Consider the following 20576-nt stretch of genomic DNA (forward strand, 5'->3'; position numbering starts at 1 on the left):
TCCCAACATTGCACTCACCCCATCTCAACAGGTCCGTACAAACTGACGATGATAGAGCGTGGGCCAATCAAATACTTCTACTGCTTGCTGAAATCATTGAGTACTGCTTCGGAAACAACAGGGACGACTCACGATATGATGCACTCCTTGACGACTTGACAACTTGGACATATTCAAAACCTGACTCTTTCACGCCCATCTATCTCTCACAACCATCAAATGGACAACTGTACCCAGAGATCTGGGTATACAACGAGTCTGTAGCGGGAGGGCTCCAACACTACCACCTCGCACGAATCCCTCTCCTTTCACATAATCCTTCTCTCCCCAAGATAGGCTCTGCCAAGACGATCGCGAAAAAGAAGATTGATGTGAGTTGGCTACCTCCATTGAAGGAGATGATGAAGGTCTAATAATAGTTCAGCGCGAGATTAAGAACGACTCCAACATAATATGTGGGATCGCTGAGTCAATCAGTCAGGCCAGCCCTGCTCATATGTACGTTTACACTGGCACCACTGTCTTGGATATGCATCTGATGGCTATTAAGTATTGCCTGCATGGCTATTGCCTTAGCGGGAGACCTATTCCAGAATCGCAACGAACAAGAGGCAATCTTTCACATCTTGACCAAAACAACGAAACAGTATGGGTGGCCGACTTCATCCATGTACATTCTCACCCTTTAGCCAGTCACAAGTATCTCTAGCTAACAATTGCTGTTTAGTCAAACGTATTTAAAAGAAGCTTGGGACTGGCTTTAAGGACGAAAAAGCTGTGTTCATAATAAGATGGTAACGACTGCATATGTGAGAAGAAGATATGGAACACCTGTGACCCTGCTCCGTACGTCAAACCAGGCTGGCACCTAAAGCCTCCGAACTGTAGTTGCTATTCGACGTTACTCGAATATCTCAAACCCAACCAGATCAGGAGCCCAGCCCGAGGACGATGATGGTGTAAAAGTGACAGTGTTGTCGTTTCCCTTAACGAAACCATCAAGCACAACGTTAAGCCTGCCACTTTCGAACCAGTCTCCACCAGCGATTGGGAAAGCCCAACGCTTGGAATCTCCTTTGTTGACAGCGATGGTCATGTTGCGAGTGTTGGATTCCCAGTCCCACATGGTATGGCGATAGTCGTAGTTGGTAAAGTCGATGCCCACGAGCACTTCTCCATCGCGAGGGGCGCTGACTGACTTGAAGATGACTTTGGTGTCTTTGCCGCCGATGTTTCCGATTTTCTTGTTGACGGGCAGGCAGTCGGTCTTGCTGCAGTCGACAAGCTTGGCTGACCCCTCGAGTGATGAATCGTCCGCGGCGTAGTAGCCGAGTGCCTTGGGGCGTGAAGCCTCTTCAATGTTGCTCAAGACAAGGAGTCTAAGCTCGTGGGCCTTCAGTTCAAAGGTCTCGATATCAGAGATAGAACCGTCGGCATGAGCCCAGACATCACGGGCCTTAGCCTTGCCCACGCCGATCAGACTCAAATCAACGTCCACGGTCTGGGACTCGTTCTTCCAGTTGGCGACAGCCAACACCTTTCGGTTGGAGGAAAGGTCACCGGCCCACACGTCCCACTCTTCCTCGGTATATCGGATAACGAGCTCAGCTGCCTTGCCCAGGGGGTCTTGGTTGATGGCGATGACCTCCTTGTTGGACATGATCTCGATGGATTCTTTTGGCATTACCTTGGCATCCAAGACTCCTCCAATAAGGAGAGGCGACTTCATCATGGACCAGAAGCCGAAGTGAAATCTCTCTTCCTCAAAAGACAGGAAGCCGAGCCCGATTCTAGAGTGGTTAGCAGTAGTCTCAGTCATGGATGATTGAAATCTCACTCAAGCATGTCCATGTCTGCAAATGCACCTGGACGAGTGTGCTTGGCATGGCCGACGACTTGGTTGGTGATGCGCCAGATAGCCCGCCAGGCACCAAAGATGTCGTTGCTCATTCTCCAGGTGTTACCCAAGGGGGCAGCCCTACTAAGTGTGAGTAAACATAGTCACAGGACTGCAGACAATGGCGACATACCAGTCTGGGACATTCTCGCCGATACCCCACTGGCAGAGGAATAATTTGATATCTCGGTCAGTCTCATTAAGGGCTGCGCCCATCTTGATGAATCGATCTGGGCTTTGGGCCTCAGGCGAGGTGGAATCGACCATGACGGTTTTGGACGTCGAGTAACAATTGTCATATCTGATAAGCAATGTCAGTCACGTAACACATGCTTTTACTTGGCCGTCGACTCACTTGAGGGCATCACCGCCCCATTCGGCAAAGGACTGGGCATCGATCTCCTCATAACCTAAGAGTTTTCATCAGCATCATGTTGTGTGTTGACAGTGGTAGACATACCCAATGATCCAGGAAGGTCAGTAGAGCCACATTGGTAGTACCCACCCCCAGAGTAGAGGCCGAACTCAAGGCCCAAGTCATGGATATACTCGCCAAGGGCCTTTGGACCAGATGGGAAAATCTTTGGGTTCCATTGAAGTCGATTATTCTCATCTCTTTCGTTTGTCATCCATCCACAGTCCACGGCAACAATCGAATATCCGAGTTCCGCAAAGCCCAAGTCCACCAAGCCCTTGGCGTTGGCCTTGACAATTTCCTCGGTTGGGTTGCAATTGTACCGGTTGTACGTGTTCCAGCCCATGGGGGGAGTTGGAGACCTCACAGTCTTGGCGTAAGCGCCAGACAAAGCGATGAGGCTAGTGAGCAAAAGTCCCGACATGATGGCCGCGTGTAAATGATCCAGTAAATGGAGCAGGAGACCCTCTTGTCAGCGTTTGACGCATGGTGGCGTGTCCTCAGCAGGTCGTCAATTGGGCTTTATACCTGTATGCTTGACTAAAGTCATGTCGATCACTTTTGGCAATATGGCCATCGCAATGAGGGGTGATGGAACCATGTGTGGTAATGTGAGCGCGGAATCAGTCTCAAATAGGAATGAGATTGCGGGTTAAGTACTTAGTCCAGCCCCCCTGGGAGAGCCATAGCCGAGCCAATGCATGGCCTCGGAAGATTTTGGAGACCTCCACAAACATGGGCAAAATGGAGAGACACGAAAAAGGCCTCGGCCAAGTGTTCTCAGCCCTGTACGCTGTATAACAGTCCTGGATCTGACTCAGCCTCTGCTGTTTCACGCCGGGGCATGCAGGGATCCGAAAGTCCCAGGTGGCAGTGCTACTGCGGATCTCGGATCTCGAGGTCAGATGTAAGTAAGAAATGATTATTGGCAAATATTGACATCGTGATGCTGGTTTTGGCTTGACCGACATTGGGAGTGAACCGGCGTTTGTCGATCTGCTCGTTTAAACGGATGATAGTTCGAGAGAGCTGCACAGAGTCTCGGTTCAGCCGCTGATTTACAACCTCCTCTGATTCTCTCTCCAGACTCACGTAAAATGAATCAGTAGATCATGGTTTCACTCACGTAATTATCTTCCCATGGCAGCTTACCTACATCCTGAACGCATGATGCATATTCTCATCCATATTAAGTCTGTACATTGAAAATAACAACCTATTTCGTTCATGATATCAAAATAAACTTCAGAGCGCGACTTGATGCTGAAAGAGGATCGTCAAACTCCAGCTAGCTATACACAGCCTACACCGACTCAGGGATGCTGCCAATCTCCACGCCTGGGGCTCCGCGCAGATGTCCCTACAAGGCGAAGGTAAGTGGCACAACGGCATAAGATGATGCCTCAAAGAAACGAATCAGATTCACGAGAATGGTCCTGCCAAGACTGCACCCCCTGCGCTCATTGGCCAGGTATTGTCAACAGACAGCACAGCCTTAGTCCACCAAGCTGGCCCTGGCGATCCATCTGGACCTATTTTCGGTAAGCATAAGCTGCGCCTGATGGTAGTCATTGTTTAATGCTGAGGCTGAAATCGAGTTGCAGAAACCCATATAAGGTCAGATGCATCCTCTCTTCAATACCAATCCCAAGACATCAACATCGAACCTCAAGCAACCATCCCATCTGGATTCACCATGAAGTCCCTCAGCTTCGTCGCAGCTGGCTTGGTCCTGGGCCTCCCCCAGGCCTTGGCCGCACCGAGCAAGTCCCAGATCAAGTGGGGGAAATGCAACCTGCCCTGGGGCAAGGATACCGATGCTGCCATCTATGGCGATGTTGAGTGCGCAACCCTCAAGGCTCCTCTCGACTACACTAAGCCCGATAACGGAAAGACCATCGATCTTCAACTTGCCCGGGTCAAAGCGAAGACGCAGCCGGCCAGGGGCAGTGTCTTTTACAACCCCGGTGGACCTGGAGAGTCGGCTGTTGAGTCCCTTGTGACCGGTACGGAAGAGTATTACAAGCAAGTGAATCCGCTAGCAATGACACAAACCTTTGCTAACATTCTTCCCATAGGGCTCTCGGTGGTCAATACAACTTGGTTGCTGTTGATCCACGGTAAGCCGTCTTGGCCTTTTCAACTGTGTCTACGCGGGAGACTAACAGACTACCTCCAGTGGAACCGGCCGAACCATCCCCTTTAACTGCTCAATCGAGGAGGAAGAAGAGGGTGACAAGAAAGCCGCAAGGTCAAAGCTATCACGCCGTTTTGACGTTCTCCCACAGGCCAATATTTGGCCTACCGTCAAGGGTGAGACTTGGGACGAGTTGGGCGAGAGGGCAAAGCAGTGCTACAAGGCTCGGAAGGAGACTGGTTCCTTTATCGGCACAGCGTTCAGTGCTCGAGATATCATGGCTGCTGTCGATGCCTTGGGCGAGGATGGCAAGCTGAGGTACTGGGGCATCTCGTACGGCACTGTCCTGGGACAAACCCTCGCCGGCATGTTTCCCGACCGCATCGACCGGATGGTCCTTGACGGCAATGTCATGATCGACGAGTACGTCATGGGCCTGAACCCTTCCCTTGTCAAGGATACCGAGAGGTCCCTGCTGCACCTTGTTGAAGAGTGCGTCGACTCTGGCCCCAAGCTTTGCAAACTGGCCGACTGGGCGGGGTCCAACACAACTGTCGAGATCCTCACCATAGCCATCGAAGCGGTCTGGACCGAGTTGATGAAGACTTCCAAGATCCCCGAGAAGTGGGGTCTTCCTGAGGAAACAGGTTATTTCCAGGGCGGTGTTTCGTTCCTGGTCAGCATCAAAAGCCACATCCAGAAAGCCCTTTATAACCCTGACAAGTTCATCGATCTCATCGACTTCCTCGAGAAGATGCTTGACGGCGAATGGAAGCAAGTCTATGAAATTATGAATCCTAGCACAGAAAGAGAAAAGGGAGAAGAGGGAGAAGAGGAAGAAGAGGAAGAAGAGTCGAATGAGAGGTGGAACTGGGGCGAGGACGATGCAGTGCAAGGAATCTACTGCAGCGACCAGGCTTACCGCGCCGAGACAGTTGACGACCTCTACTCAGCCTGGGCGCTTCACTCGGAGCAGAGCTCTTTCAGCGACGCCGGCGCCAGTGCAGAGCTCAACTGTGCCCGATGGCCGTTCAAGGCGGCCGAGACGATCGACATGAACAAGTTCAAGCACGTCAACACAAGGGTACCTATCCTTTTCGTCAACAGCAGATACGACCCCGTTACCCCCTTGGTGTCGGCTTACGAGGCTTCCACCCGTTTCAACGGAAGCAGAGTTGTGGTTCACGAGGGCGAGGGTGTAAGTTGATTTTCCAGTACAAGCTTTTAATCTTTTCCCAGCTAACATTTTTCAAACAGCACGGTATTCACGGAAACCCGTCGGTGTGCACATATGCCGCCATCATCGATTACTTCAAGAACGGTCGGCTGCCAAAGCCTGGCGTCTCGTGCCCGGTCAAGACCCCGATCTTCCAGTTCTTGAAGGAGAAAGCAGCGGCTCAAAACGAGACCGAGTCGGAATAATGTGCATTAGCAATGTTCCGACGTGACTAGACAAGACGAAGGGGTATAGATGGATACTGTGAACAGCATTGACGGTGTTTAGTTTGGGCTTTGGACATTCCTTTCATACACACAACTTGAGCATCTTGTTAAGGGCAGGCATTTGAGTTGGTTCTAATTAGAATTACGATGGCTTGATCATTGATAGAACTAGATATTCTTTTCGGTCACATTGTTTATATTCAATCCTTATTACACTGGTACCACTGCTCCCGATCTCAATAGCTGTGTACCTATGACTGATACGCCCATTTGATTGTGAGTTTGTCCTTCCTTCACCACTGCTTCTAAGCAAATGAGGGGTAAGATCGGTACAAAGACACGTAAATTAATTAGCTCTGCAAAGGGGTTGCATATTCAGTGCCAAACACCTGGAATGCTATGTTTAGTGCATTAATAGGCAGCAGCATTCGGCGTCTTACGTGGACATGGCTTTATGGACTACAAAGCTGCTACCTAGAACCTGGCTGCGCTACTCAAGCCTCGCCCTCGTCAAATGCACAACGCCATATCCTCTTGATTGGCCGAACATCAGCCTCTTTGCAACCAAGAACTGTCATTCGATCTCACATTCAGTAGTTATTAATATCACGTCAGCCACGTCATCGTGACCAAACAGAAGGCGGCATATTCCGTAGACTTTATGCAATGAGCTGACGGGTAAATAAAGTGTCTTTTCTCCGCACTATCATCAGCCAGGTAACCTGACCACACCACTGCGCGCGTTCTGACAGTCTGCTGAACGCAAACTCCAAGTTCCATCATGGGTGCGCTTATACTCTACCAAAAGACTATTTCTATGGCTGATACGCTGGATTAGCATCTCAAGACCCCGAGAAGCAGGACCTGACCTATGAAAAGGGCGAAATCAAGGCCAAGGGCGCCTTCACGGCTGAGATTCACATCGCAGTCCGCGTCTCACTCCAAGATGTCTGGAATGATCAATACGCAGGTAGCCAGATCATGGCCAAGCGACCGGGCATGTACCTGAAATACCTACCTTGCCGCTACCACGAAGTCAGCGGTGACATGCTCACGGGCGGCGCGTACCTATTCACCACCAAGGAAGAGGCAGAAGACTTTAGCAACTGGACCAGCAATGAGTTTGAGGTTGGCGAGCCAAAGACAAAGTATTGGAAGCAGCCGCACTTCAAGTCGGTCACTCACTGGACCTGGAACGTCATTGGGGCCTACAACTTCAAGCCTGTTGATGAGCATGCCATCGGTCGCTTTCAGCGCTGGACATACGACATCAAAGACGCCGAATCGATTCTGAAGCAGCTGTACCCTGTTCTGAAGGATGGAGCCGAGAACCGCAAGGCAACCTCCTTCTGGCTTCTGCACCGCCCCGAGGAGAAGATGATTGCGATCCAGATGACATTTGCCAAGACTAAGCAGGATGATCATGATTCTGCCCTCGAGGCCGTGGTGTCTGCATCCAAGCTGACCTCGCTGGGTGAGGTCTTCCCAGACCGCCTCAACGCTGAACTCGAGCTGGATCGTACCAGTGCGTTGCTAGCGCTCTGGCTGCCGCTGGCCCATCACGCCAAGGGCGTCAAGGTGGAAAGTCCCAACTTTCCTGCCCTTCCAGCGCTGTCTCAGGAGGGACTTCTTGTGGAGTTGTGAGGATGAAGCCAAGTATAGCGATTACGAGATTCCGCAGAGCGAGTGCAAATGCAGCAGTAGTCTATTAAATCCAGTCTATTTCGTTCCAGTCATGATGGTCCATAGCTTCAGCCCAACAGCGCCTTCTTGACAGCCTCAACTTCTTCAGATGTCCCACAAATTAGACCAGCCCTGTCATCACAACCCTTCAAGGGGGTATCCAGGATTCTCAGACCAGTCTCGGGGTCGATAGCCTGACCTCCAGCGCACTCAATAACAAGCGCGACGGGAAGCAGCTCGTAGAGTCTTCGCAGCTTGGCCTTGCTGGTTTCGGTGACGGGGGAGATGTAGATACCATGACCCTTAACGAGGGCGTGGAAGAGATCGGGAATGAGACCTCCAGAGTACCGAAGGGTGTACTTTTCGCTGATGAACTTGGTGACGAGGTTCATGTACTTTTCGTTTTCGGCAGCTGCACGGAGATTGGCCGGTGCAAAGTATCGCGCCTTAAACGGAGGCTGAGCAAAGCAAATCTCCGGACGAACAATGGTGATTTTTTCGATGTCGTCCAGGTTCACTTCGAAGCATACATCGCGGGTTCCCGGAATTCGAAGGGCCACGATAGCGAGGGTGCGCGGTCCAAAGACTCCAATAATGGATGCGATTTGCTTCTCAGCAGGCTGGTTAAGCGAAGTGACTCCCTCCCAAACACCAACAATGGTGCCAACAGACCAATTAGGTCCAATAATCGAACTGCCATCGAGAGGATCGAAAGCAACAGTATATCGCTCGTTGCTGTTGCTGTCTTCTTTACCGCCGTTCGTTGATCGTTCCACGGGATCTTCCTCGCTACTCGCTGTGTAGATTGCCGGACATTTCGCGATTTCGTCTCGCAGGATCTTCTCAGCCAAAACATCCACATTCAGCTGCTCATCTCCAAACGCATTTTCGGTGCCGACAATTGTGACGTGGTGTGATGATCTGAGTTCCCTCCCGATAGCGGAGATAGCCTTAAGAAGCCCAGGAATCACGGATTCGCGAATGGAAGAATGGCTTTCTTGAGGAACAAAAGATGAGAGAAACTCGTTGAGCTCCAGCTCCGAGTTCTCGCCCGTTCGAGATGGACTCATTGTTACGGTGAGTTGTGAGGTTAAGGTTGAAGTGATGGGGCCAGCCCAGTTGCGAAAAATTGACGCAATCGATAAAAGGTTGATAAGCTTTATCACAAGTAGCGAAGTAAGCACCAATAATAATTACCGTCCAGTATCCGCACAGTGGTTCTCAACAGTCCTCCGCTTGATTAGCTACGTGCCCCCAAAGACAACATGAGATCTGCCTGGGTTTCTTGCATCTCGAATCACTGAACCATCTTTCCGCATCTGTTAGGCAAGAAAAAAACTAGACTGAGAAGAGACATCTCCAGTATCAAAAAGAAATTAGTTGATGCCGACATTCTTGAGTAGCGCTTTAGTAACGTCGAACGAGGAGCACCATGATAGCCAGGCGCATATAACAAAGCCAAGCATTTTAGATAATCAGGATCATTATACCCGAGAAATAGGGCTAAATACTTTTGAAAGAATCTCGGCATTTGCAGAAGCTCGTATCAAGCACATCGGACATCGGCATATCTCCTCTTTGGGTCAAGGTCCGGATCATCCCTATAGGCATGAGCACGTACCCCAGATACAACACACGGGGCACGGCTCCAGGGGTTCCTAGTCTATAGCAAAGCCTATTGGACTGTATTATTCTGTGTCATTTCAATTGATCTTGGGCCTCCCTCCTGTTGGCGCGGCTCGATCGTTACCCTGGAAATGCCGCTGCAAAATTTACTTGATCGGGCTACCTGCATGTTTTCTAAACTAAGTTGAGTCCTCAGATGATATGCCATTATTGCTTATGACGATTATGTTTTGGAGCACACTGCTAATAATCACCTGGTCGAAAGCGAAATCTTCACAAGGCCACAGAGATAAAGCCAGTGCCGTTGAGATGACTTGTGCATCAAGATTCAACTTTACCGATCCGAACTATCCAGGGGTCTCCGTCCCTCTCACTCGCCCAAGACGATCGTGGCTGGATCGAAATGCTGCTTCAAGGCCTTGAGGTCAAGCGTTGGGCGGTTAAGCCACCTCTGCTTCAAAGAGACCCCACCACTCTCCCACTCTCTATCCGAGCGTGTTGAAATTGCAAACACAGATGTCATGATAAAAATCTCTGTGCCTTCTAGGAGCCGTTGGGGCACGCTGACAGATGCAGTTGGGATGAGAGTTCTTTGCCGCACCAAGTTGGTGTTTGCATCTGGCTTCAATGCAGAGCTAGACACGATAGCCTGCTCACTGCCAATGATTGTCTCAACGACAATGCCGCTGACTCCATCTTGAGAGGCGATGAGGGTAGAGTCATCGGTTGACACTACCCCCTCGAATTGACCAGGCACAGCGTCATCAGCAAGATCGGCTGCCGAAAGATTCGTTCCGTCGGCTGTTTTTCTACCATAAATTGCGAATCCTCCCTCGACAGTGTGGATCGATGCCGCGCCCTTTGAAGCTTGGATGCGGTGGATGCGGACATGCCAGTCCGGCCAGCGATCAGTAGGCGGGACCAGGATTGTGTCAACATGGACAGATCGATCGCCCCAAGGAAACCAACCGACACTGGCGATGGGAACACTTGGGTCTTCATTGGTCATTGTATTGGTTACCGCCATGTCGAATTGCACGCCCTCACTCTTCCACTTGACTGTCCACGACTCAGCACCGTCTCTGCTGATAGCCAGTTGGTTATCTGGAGCTATCTGCTGAATGAGAGGTCCTGTGGGAACAGAGAAGCCGAAGGCAGATGAGTATGCAAACTTGCAGTACTTGGCTTGGTTCGCCTTCATTGGCCATGCCACGAATTGGCCGGGGGTGAGCATGAAGTGATGGCTACCCTTAGGGTGATTGCAAAGAATTTGTTGAGGAGCCGAGACGATCTCGACTCCGGGGTTAACAGTAGGGTATGGCAGTTCTTCCGATGCCCAGAAGTCGTCATCATCGGGTAGGCCTACTGCGATCAGTGTTTTGAGAGCCCAGTAGACCGACTGGGGAGAGTTGTAGTCTTCGGCCATGTACATATTTCTGCACAGCAGTTAGCCTTGAATGAGAGAATCACCTATTGACTTACGGATACAGCCATCCAATACTCAAGGTCCCATCAGCGTTAAAGATGTCCTCGGAGTTTTGCGCCCACCATCTCAGGTGCCTCAAGAGAAATCCTCTGATGGCTCCGGACGAGTCAAGTGGCTTGGGCATGTTTGGAACGTTGGCAAATGCCAGGGCAGCAAAGTAGCCTCCACAGGCGAAGCGGTATGTCAAGGAGCGACCGAAAGGGATAGCAGATCCTGAGATACAGTTAGCAGTGTGAATCAAACGGTAGCGTTGAACATACCTTCTGCGTCAAAATATCTCCAGATATTTGCACCAAATTCACGCGCACGTTGTCGATACATGTCGCACCTTGATGGATCAATGTCGTTGGCAAACTTGGAGTATAGAAGCTGGCTGAACTGGATCGCGAAACTACCAGAGTAGTAATCAACCTGTCTTCCTACTCCGATAGCATCTCGGCGTCCAGTTTTGAGGGTTTCCAAGTGCTCCCGTTCTGCTTGTTCAGGTGTCTGCCATGGACCGTCTGCTGACCATCCCTCGTGTAGGTAAAAGGTGTCCAGGATCTCGAGATCGGCGTTCATCTCATCCTTGACATGGTCGTAAGGAATACCGCAGACCTTGGTCAAGGCGAGGTTGGAGAAGACGCGAAACCATCGCCAATTTGTGGGGGGCATCTGTTTGCCATTCATTGACTTGAACCATTCTGTAATGTTCTCCTTTTGTCTGTCGCTCAATGGCTCATAAATTTTCCTTGGAGCAGAAAGAATCGCAAAGGCGAGAATCTCTGCCTCAACCATTCTTTGGTCCATGTCATGCACAGCTCCCCAGTACTCAGGGTGCTCAGGGTTGGTCCCTGAAATGAATCCCTTCACCCATGGCTGGACAAGTTCACTGACTTGGGATTCCAGTTTCTCGTCCACAATTGAGTCGTACCCAAAGAGTAGGGCACCAATGGCCCATAGAGGTCTGGCAAAACCTTCAAGTTGAGCTGCGGATTCATCGAAATGCGTACCAGTGCTGATAGGGATTCGGATACGGGCTTTCTCTGGAGAAAAGTACCCAGTCAATGGTTTGAGAAGAGCAATAGTTGCTCGAATCAAATCCGCTCGAGTCTGGAAAGGGTTGTCTGAAAAGCCTGCAAGGGGTGGCATATTGGAATATCACTTGACTGAAAGAAAGCGTGAAGAGCGAAACTACAGAACAACTCTAATGGTGGATAAACTTGGCTGGATAAACGTACCAGTTATTACCTCAAACTCGGACGTTTTGCTCCCATGACCATTTCCGGTTGGCTTGAAAGCTCGGGCATCGGGCCAAGTCACAGCCGAGGTCATCAGCCGAGCAAGACGGAAGCGATTGGACCGCTTGTCACGAACCCCGTATGAAGCTAATCGTTTCCTTGCTTAGAGCCGTTCTCGCGTGCGGGGGATGTGTGCCGAAAATCTGGGGTGATTATGCAGCTCAATTCCATTTCTGACTCAGGTTTGTTTAACTCAGCCTTTCTCCATCTTCTCGGGCAGCGGGCGATCCATCGGATTCCGATGCAGCATTCAACTGAAACTTCGTCTATCAATGCAGAAGGCGCAGCAAACATGAGCGCGTCAGCAATCGTCGGTCCCGGTGGGGAGAGCGAGATCCCATCTTGTCAGGGGTGTCGTCGTCGAAAGCTTCGATGTTCGCGTGACAAGCCGACGTGCAATCATTGCCAAAGGCTAGGTGAGTATTCCAAGACTCTGCACGCCTTCCTGGCTTCAGCTAACTGAAACAGACTCGCCTTGCGTTTATGATGCGAAAAAGAACAAGCCGGGGATGAAACCCGGCGTCATCGAGTCCCTGAGCCGGAGAGTTGGTGGGTTGACTGACAGCTTATCTCTTCATCGCTAACCCCACTAAGAGGCACTTGAAAACACTGTTTATGATAGCTCACGGCAAGATGCCGATGACCTGCCAAGTGCTCCGTTATCGGATACATCGCAGCTCGTTGGGGCATTCTCCAGTCTGATACAGGAACTGCGAGGCCTAGTTTCGGCTCCCAGAACTGTGGCACCATTACAAGCTATCCACTCATCACCAGAAGCTTTGCATCAAGCAGCTCCAACACCGGCGCAGTTGTCTTCAGTCACCGAGGTAGCGGTTGTCTCACCCAGCCACAGAGAACCTCATTCTGCGCACCCACCTTCTCGTAAGAGGAGGAGAGTTGACAGTTGCGGCAACCCAAACATCGAATTGGCAAGTCAGCTTGGCGAATTGGGTGGCAGCTCAAGTCAGTTACCACCTCCAGAGCTCCTCGAAGAAATCGTCACCGCCTACTTCAACCTCATTCAACCATGGATCCCCGTACTGCACGAAACTCGATTTAGAAGCCGATTCTACAACCATGAGCAGTTGCCTCCTCTAGCTGTTCTCTTGCATGCCATCGTCGTCGCCGCCATCCGCTTTGTCGACTGTGATAGCCATCAACTATCGGCTCAAGAAGTGGAGACGTGGATGGCAAGATCCAGAAGCATTGTTATACTCTCTGCAATGGATGGACTTTCCGTTGAGAATTTGCAGGCATTGAGCATCATAGCCTTCAGTGATGTAAGTGCTCTTGTCTGGTGGGAAACTCACAAGTAACCTTTCGCAGATGGGCAGCGGTGATGTCTCAAGAGCTTGGCCCAGCATTGGCTCGCTCACAAGAACAGTCGAATATTTGCAGCTCAGTGTCGAGGCCGATGATCGACAAGAGAGACCACTTTTGAAGCCTCTCCCTTCAATACCACCTTCGAAGAATTGGACTCAAGATGAAGAGCGGCGGAGAGTTTTCTGGAATATCTTCAACCTGGACAGGTATTTTCGGACCTCATGTGCTCTTGGATTATTCACTAACGCGCGATTCAGGCTTTGTTCTGTCATGACTGGGTACGTGATGGGCATCCACATATTCCACATGCGATCAATGCTAACAATCGCAGATGGAACACTAGCTTAACATCAGACGACGTCCGAAGAAGATTACCAGCCGATGGAGGTCTGTGGCACAAGGAAGAAACCGTCTTGACTCCATACTTCGGTATCTGGGACCGTTCCGCAGCCAGAATCGGCAACTCGATCGTCTTCCTACCCGCACATTATCCAAGTCCCGAACAAACCACAGACGCGCCTCCAGGCCCAGAGACACCGTTGACAACCCCAACTGTGCCGAAAGGAACTACGACAGTGGATATGTCAACCGTGGGGGCATTCGCCTATTGCATTGAGGCGACCGAGTCTCTCAGCCAAGTCACGACTTACTTTCTGCAACAGAGGATAAACTTCAAAGACCGTCAAGAGGTCAGCAACTGGCTCACAAGATTCAAGGAGCTCGATTTAAGACTTGTCCAGTGAGTACCATGGAACCACGTGTCTCACCTCTCTAATATCCCTCAGTTGGAAAATGTTCCTTCCCCAAAAGTGGAAGGACTCAAATATCTCTCGACGACCAACCATCATCAACATGGATCCCAACTTGACTCTCGCTCATATCACACACAACACTTCGATGATTCTCCTCCACCAGCAAATTGCATACCCAGCGCCCCAGTGGACGACGATTGTTCGAATGCCCAGCGCCCATAGCGCAGAAACTTGCCAAATTGCAGCCTCTGAGACGGCAACTATCACTCAAAAGTATCTCAAGTATACCCCAAATAACAGTCCTGTCAACAGTCAATTTTCTTTCTGCGTCTTTGTCAGTGCTCGTTCGCTCCTCGGTAAGTTCCCAACAACGCAAAGCTTTGTACCTTTCAACTCTGACACAAATAGTGCACTGGCGGTACTACAAGACGGATCTGGCGCCCGAGTTTTGGCAGCTCGTCGAGAGCCTTGAGGAGATGGCAAAACGCTGGGTTGGTCCAATCCTCAAAGAGAAACACAAACATTCGTTGGCCGGGAAGTATAGTGCTCAGCTGCGTGCTCTACACAAGAAATGCGAAGAGCACCCAGACTTCTCACTCGACGTGCTCGGATATTCTACCGACGGATTTCCGCCAGCCGATATAGAAGCAAACCCTGGTCATGAGACGCCTCAAGACCAAGATAGCACTCTTTCAAAGCCCCAGGAGACACAGCCAAATCACCAGCCGCACCAACTTGACTCAACCATCAACAACGTTCCAACGACGATGCCAATGGGGCAACTCAACTCCTTGATACAAGCCTCTCCTACCAATCAGAATACTGAGCAGCATTCACCTGACGAGTTATCTGCCATTTCTACTGTCTTGATGGACCAGGGTTTTATGCAGCTGGACCGAGTAATCAGCTTCGATGATATGCTCTTTTCGGCACAGACTGCAAATGATCAAGGTACCGCGTTTCAAGTGGACAACTGGACTTTGGGGTAGCGGGAACAACAACGGCTTGTACAGCGAATCATGGCATCATATCTATCAAACCATTCTCATATTTAGCAACCCATTAACAAACTCAATATGAAAATAGTCTTCGTATACCAACCCGTGGCCCCAGCATCTCTTGTTGTTCTTCGCGTTGTGATTCGCCGTAACATTCTTCAGGATGGCTTCAAATGAGCGTTTGGATTCAAATCCTTGCTCACAACAGTTCCTTCACTTACTTCTGTTAGAGACCTGAAGATATGTTTGCCAAGCTCGAAGGGACTTGTATCCCGATCAGGATTAATATCCATGGTGCTGTTTGAGGATGTGTCTGTCGTGGTAATGCGGGAGCCACCAAGTGTTATTATTGTCGGCGAAAGCCTCAGGTTGAAAGCTGACTTCAATAAAGAGCATCAAACATAATATTTCAACCCTCAATTATTGCAAGCCCGCCATGGCCCCCGCGCATCAGACCTTCCGCATAGGTTCCGGCGCCGGGACCCACATCCGACAATTCCCCCGATGCCCGATTCCCGGCGCCCGAGCTGCTCGGCCGGATCTTTATAACCACCATTAGGACCATCAAGCTGACAAAAGTGACGAATGAAAGTGATGATAACCAATCTCAATTATTGATAACAACTTTGTATTCAACATCAATTGCATAAGAACAAAATCCTCGCATTGTCGACGCTCAAAATATTTTCCACACTACAAACTTTCCCATTGCCGTCGTTGCCAGGAATTGGCCGTTTGGTGAAAAAGTGAGATAATGGAGTCCGCTCTGAGTCGAAAGCTGTAGTTCCCCGTCCTTAACAAAACAATCGTTGCCATCAAGTCTCCAGATAAATATCGTGCCATCGGGGGATCCCATTGCGAAGCGTTTGGAATTTGCCGAAAATGCAACGGCCTGAGCATCGAACTTTACTTCCTGCCTTGACTTCCATCCCAAGATTGTTCTTCGAAAGATTCTGAGGATTTGATTGTACCAAATGATGCACCATTGACCGTCTCGTGAGAATTCAGCAGCCCTTTTCGCCACATGCCACCCGAGCTCTCCACGCCTCATCGGACTCCAAAGATCAAACTGGGAGCCAGCTGCATCTGGGTAACTGAAGATGGTGCACTTATCGGTATAAAAAGCGGCGTAATTCTGCCCATCTGCAGAGGGGATAATCTTGTCAACCCTGAAATTGAGTTTTTGCGACCGAAGAATGATGAAATTGTCGTTAGAATCAAGTTCCAATGTGATGATCGTGGATGGGCCACTCCTTGTGTGCTTCGCTCCAAAGACTCGGCGGGTATTTGCCGAAATGCCCCAGGTAGTAGTATATGGCGCCCCATCAGCCCCAAACTTGCTCTTTGATTGGCAATAATCAAGGGTTTTGGCAATTGTCCAGCTTCTGACATAAGAGTCATCATCCATATTGCTATGGTATGAGATGAGTCGTCGACCGTTGGATGATACTGCCACGCCCAAAATTGAGTCACAATCTGTAACTTGGGGATTTATCTGTTTAAACCCGCCCTGGTCGGTTTGCCGCCAAAGATGAAATATGGACTGGCTTCGACTCGCCTTGCTAGCTGAAAAGAGCCACCGACCGTCCACGGAAAAGGCGCAAACCAAGGGTACTCGATGAGTCTCAATTACCCTTCCATTAGGAGTGAAGTAGCGTCTATCTTCTGTTGCGAAGGCAAGTTTGACAGGTGATAGTTGCGGAATTGAGGGGTCCTGTAACTCTGGATGCCTGGGGGCTGTTGAACCGTTTGGGCCACCCTCGATTGGGTCCCGCTGAACTGTTGACCACGATCCCGAGGCTTCATCAGCGTCGGGAAGCTCAATGAGAGTTCTCTCTGTTGATTCGAATTGGCTAGGCAAAGGTTTCCGCCGTACTGTAAGACTTTGTCGGATCGTAGTCCACGATCCGGAGGCCTCATCCAACGTGGTTTGTGACCTGTCTGGCCGTGTTTCAAGGTTGGTGTGCGAGTTCAAGGCAATTCCAGCGTCTGTGTCGGACTCAGCCCCTTCGGTTGCGCATCTGGAAACAATCCAAGGGTTTTTCAAAGCTGCGGCGGCACTCGGTCGATCTCGTGGAGACCGGCTCATGGCGGCGACTATGAAATCACGGCATTCGATGCTCAATAACTTGTTGGAGGGAAATTGGCCCCCATGAGCGACATATCGGGATAGTTTTCTTCCTATTGGAGATGGAAACGGAACTTGTCCGGCAGCGATACGAAAGGTGATGGCACCAAGGGCCCAGATATCGATTGCAAGGGAGTAGAAGGGGGTCTCCGAGGAATCCAAATCCTCTTCGTCCTCGAGGTCGTTTTCGTCTGACGGGGCAAAGATGTTCTGAAGCTCCGGTGCCAAATATGGCTCTGTACCAATAATAGTGCGGAGAGACGTTGACTCGCTCTGCTTGCTGCAACCAAAGTCCGAGATTTTGACCCACCAATTGGGTCCTTTGTGCTGCACGAGGATGTTCTGGAGATAGACAAAAGTGTCAAACAGCTGTGTTCAAAAGGCAGCCAAGTCTGTCTTATCCTACCTTAGGCTTCAGGTCACGGTGGGCGAATTTGCTTCGATGCATGAAGTCAATGCCTTGGAGGATCTGTTCCGTGATAGTCCGTGCTTCACTGTCTGGCAGAGGATTGTCGAGGTAAGACTGTAGGTCGCCCAAGGGGAGATACTCCATGGTGATGAAGATTGAGCCTTTGCCCCTATACCCCCTATACCAGCCGAAAGATGGGACAAAGCATTCCCGAAACTATTTCATCGAGTCCGTTAGTCGCAGCAGGCCGAAGAGGAGCTGATGTTTAATCTTACTCGCTTGTGGGAAAATTTGACAATTGCTGAGATCTCCCGAGACAGGAATTTGTCTAAGGACTGATCGAGGGTCACCTGTATCTCTTTGACGGCGCGAACTTTGCCAGAATTGGGACCCAAGGTGCATTTCTGCAGTGAGACGACGCCGAACGAGCCTCTGCCGAGCATGGTTGCTTGATCCCACACCTCCTCCTCAGCCCTCCGCCACCTCCCTCTAGCGGGGTCAGAGACATACGTGGTGTGTATGGTTTGTTTGTCGCTAACGACTTTGGTTTCGAGCTCCCAGTCACGGACTAGGTCGGGCAAGCTGTCGTCCATGTCGAGTCGGTGGTGAGTCTACAAGTTTGGGAGGGGCTGCCCCAGTAAGGGAGAAAGACAAGTCAGCCTGGACCAGAGCCACCTGAAGAGGGATCAGGTCACGAGGAATCGGGCAGTGCCAATAGGAGACTGTCAATACTTGGTCGGCGAGCCAGTAGAATCCTCTCCTCGGCCAGCCTCATTCGGTACGTACTAGTCGTAGATGGCTTGGCAAAACGCCTGGTGGAGAGCCTGGCGCAGAGCCTGATGCGGCTGTCGATGCTGACCGACACATCAAGAAAGCGGAGTTTTCACCAGAATGGTTCAGCTTTACATTGAAATGAAAGAGGCTAGATATAGGATAATTTTCAATGTCTGGGTAATTCATTTCCCAGAGAAAGACTAGAGCCTCACCTGCAGGTTTTCATAACGAACGCAAGCCAAGTCAAGAGGAGGTGCACATTCCCAACCAATCAATGATGGATGCTTGTCCCATTCAAACCTGCATTTGATTTGACTCTCTGCGATAAATTCCCTGTCTTCCCCGCATCATGTTACTCTCAAACCCATCAGAGAACACTCCGACTCTTCTTGCCTTGACAGATGCACCGTCCGACGCATCTAGCCCCTCTCACCAGTTCCTCTCCGTCTTTGCAGGTACAAAGAATCGGGTACCATGGGAGAGGCATCAAAATATGTCGAGGAATTCCTTCACATCCGGTATCCGAACAGGGAAAGCCTCCAGCCTTTCCTGGACGGGTTGTTCGGCAACAACTATCAGCTTTTGGTACGCAGGTCATCCCACAGGCTTACAGTCTGAGTGCCGACAATGCGACATCTAACTGTAATGGCTCTGGGTGCTGAACGAAAAGATAAACCTCAGGACACCCCGGTGCCTTACCGAGGGGAGCAAGAAAATGAGGCGATCAGAACACAAAGCCAGCGCAAAGCGCGCACTGCTCCTTTGCTATCCTCTCGGTCTTCTCCAGCCTTAACCAAGAACCCCTCCATCACTCAACCTCATGTCACTGCATCCTATTCGACGAAAACGAGCAGTGCGGATGAAACCAACGACAAGGAGGCAGTTGAGCCAATTTCGGATACCAGCAAGGGTCTATTGTTTCAACCAGAGTCCTGGAAAATTCCTCTCGGTTCAAAACGAGGTGTCTTCGAATTAATAGAATCTGACACGTATGAACAAGGAGATACGAGGCAGACCGGTTTCTATTCGTCCCTTCTAGAAGACAGCGAGACATCCAGCGTGTTTGACATGAAAGGCCATATGATGTGGTCTGTAGGTAGATATGACCCGTTAGAGAAGGACAGAGTCATCATAAAGGTATCCATCCTGCACCCTGCTGTTAAACAAAGTATCATCATCATGCACGAGGTAGGTGCGCTAACACCGATGGACATAGGTTGCGGTTAAAAGATTTCACCAACATGCCCCCTCAGAGCGATTTTGGGCCGAGTATAACTCGCTAAAGGTAATGAAAAGCTTAAACCATCCCCACATGGCCGAGATGCTCACCGATTTTATATACTCAGAGAACGGAACTCAGCACTTCAATTTCATATTTCCCCTGGCCTTTGGGAATCTCAAAAGGCTCATTCGAGGGAGTTACGACAAGGACCTCCCATTTCAGAGGCGTGCTCAGGACTCTCTCTGGGACCAGTCTGTTGGACTCTCGAGTGCCGTGGCCTACCTCCATGACTCGATCCAGATGGCTCACCGCGATATCGAGCCCTCTGATGTCTTGATCTATGAGGAGTCAGCATCTGAGGGAGGCCTCATACTGAAGCTGACAGACTTTGGTCTATCAGTTGACCTAACTAAAGCTCAGACCTAGGGAAGATGGTACTCTTGCCCTACAGTCCGCGTGGCTATACGACTCACCCGAGAGTCAAAGAGGATCACCCAACGTCGGGTCAGAGCTTCCAGGTGCCGAAAAGATCCGTATTCCATGAGCTACAGAGTTATTGGCAAACGACATCTGGAAGCTCGGGAGCGTCTTTACCGAGATAGTGTCCTTTCTTGTGTATGGAGGCTCGGCGGGTGTCAACGAATTTCGGGACCACATCACGACCACTGAGTTGAGGGTAGAGTCTGATGAGATATACGGCATTGGCTTCCATGATGGTGTAAAGGTGAAGGGCCAGGTTCTTGAGCGGCTGAATCACCTGCCTCGTAAGGTACCGGTGTTTAGAAAGGAATTATACAGGGCCAACTGAGCACCGCCTGTTCGCCCTCCCCAACTCAGAGGCCCTAAGTGACGACGAGGATTTATACAGACAAGTCAACAAGGCTATCAGTTCGACAATTGGCTGGGTCGGATGGCTTTTCTCATGGAAGCAATGCACTGAGGTGGATTTCATAAAGGTAGTCAATCTCAAATCCTTTTTTCCCGGATAAAATGCCGTTGGCTA

At 50.3% G+C, this 20576-nt stretch overlaps 7 protein-coding genes across 7 annotated transcripts; 4 read left to right on the forward strand and 3 right to left on the reverse strand.

Annotated features, from left to right (window-relative positions):
* Window positions 1-901: 901 nt before the first annotated feature.
* Window positions 902-2736, reverse strand: LRP88_01956 (glycoside hydrolase superfamily; the record flags this gene model as incomplete). The annotated part of the gene is made up of 5 exons (XM_083238627.1): window positions 902-1790; window positions 1838-1978; window positions 2031-2198; window positions 2253-2307; window positions 2358-2736. The coding sequence occupies 5 exons, from the start codon at window positions 2734-2736 to the stop codon at window positions 902-904; spliced, it is 1632 nt and encodes a 543-aa protein (XP_083105735.1).
* A 1272-nt stretch (window positions 2737-4008) lies between these two features.
* Window positions 4009-5871, forward strand: LRP88_01957 (alpha/beta hydrolase; the record flags this gene model as incomplete). Its single annotated transcript, XM_083238628.1, has 4 exons — window positions 4009-4328; window positions 4391-4432; window positions 4492-5647; window positions 5707-5871. 4 exons carry the CDS (start codon window positions 4009-4011, stop codon window positions 5869-5871), a joined length of 1683 nt encoding a protein of 560 aa, XP_083105736.1.
* Window positions 5872-6673: 802 nt separating this feature from the next.
* On the forward strand, window positions 6674-7536 carry LRP88_01958 (uncharacterized protein; the record flags this gene model as incomplete). The annotated part of the gene is made up of 2 exons (XM_083238629.1): window positions 6674-6677; window positions 6731-7536. 2 exons carry the CDS (start codon window positions 6674-6676, stop codon window positions 7534-7536), a joined length of 810 nt encoding a protein of 269 aa, XP_083105737.1.
* Window positions 7537-7643: 107 nt separating this feature from the next.
* On the reverse strand, window positions 7644-8645 carry LRP88_01959 (fructose-1,6-bisphosphatase; the record flags this gene model as incomplete). The annotated part of the gene is made up of 1 exon (XM_083238630.1): window positions 7644-8645. The coding sequence occupies one exon, from the start codon at window positions 8643-8645 to the stop codon at window positions 7644-7646; it is 1002 nt and encodes a 333-aa protein (XP_083105738.1).
* A 926-nt stretch (window positions 8646-9571) lies between these two features.
* Window positions 9572-11818, reverse strand: LRP88_01960 (DUF2264 domain-containing protein; the record flags this gene model as incomplete). The annotated part of the gene is made up of 3 exons (XM_083238631.1): window positions 9572-10637; window positions 10690-10900; window positions 10948-11818. The coding sequence occupies 3 exons, from the start codon at window positions 11816-11818 to the stop codon at window positions 9572-9574; spliced, it is 2148 nt and encodes a 715-aa protein (XP_083105739.1).
* A 441-nt stretch (window positions 11819-12259) lies between these two features.
* Window positions 12260-15031, forward strand: LRP88_01961 (Zn(II)2Cys6 transcription factor; the record flags this gene model as incomplete). Its single annotated transcript, XM_083238632.1, has 9 exons — window positions 12260-12383; window positions 12436-12512; window positions 12564-13205; window positions 13294-13496; window positions 13548-13568; window positions 13622-14024; window positions 14076-14099; window positions 14206-14398; window positions 14451-15031. The coding sequence occupies 9 exons, from the start codon at window positions 12260-12262 to the stop codon at window positions 15029-15031; spliced, it is 2268 nt and encodes a 755-aa protein (XP_083105740.1).
* Window positions 15032-19672: 4641 nt separating this feature from the next.
* Window positions 19673-19999, forward strand: LRP88_01962 (kinase-like domain-containing protein; the record flags this gene model as incomplete). Its single annotated transcript, XM_083238633.1, has 1 exon — window positions 19673-19999. The coding sequence occupies one exon, from the start codon at window positions 19673-19675 to the stop codon at window positions 19997-19999; it is 327 nt and encodes a 108-aa protein (XP_083105741.1).
* Between the last annotated feature and the right edge of the window lie 577 nt (window positions 20000-20576).

This window comes from Fusarium phalaenopsidis (genome assembly GCF_050370095.1).
Source record: "Fusarium phalaenopsidis strain FUZ10S chromosome Unknown contig_32282, whole genome shotgun sequence".
Classification (NCBI taxonomy): Eukaryota; Fungi; Ascomycota; class Sordariomycetes; order Hypocreales; family Nectriaceae; genus Fusarium; species Fusarium phalaenopsidis.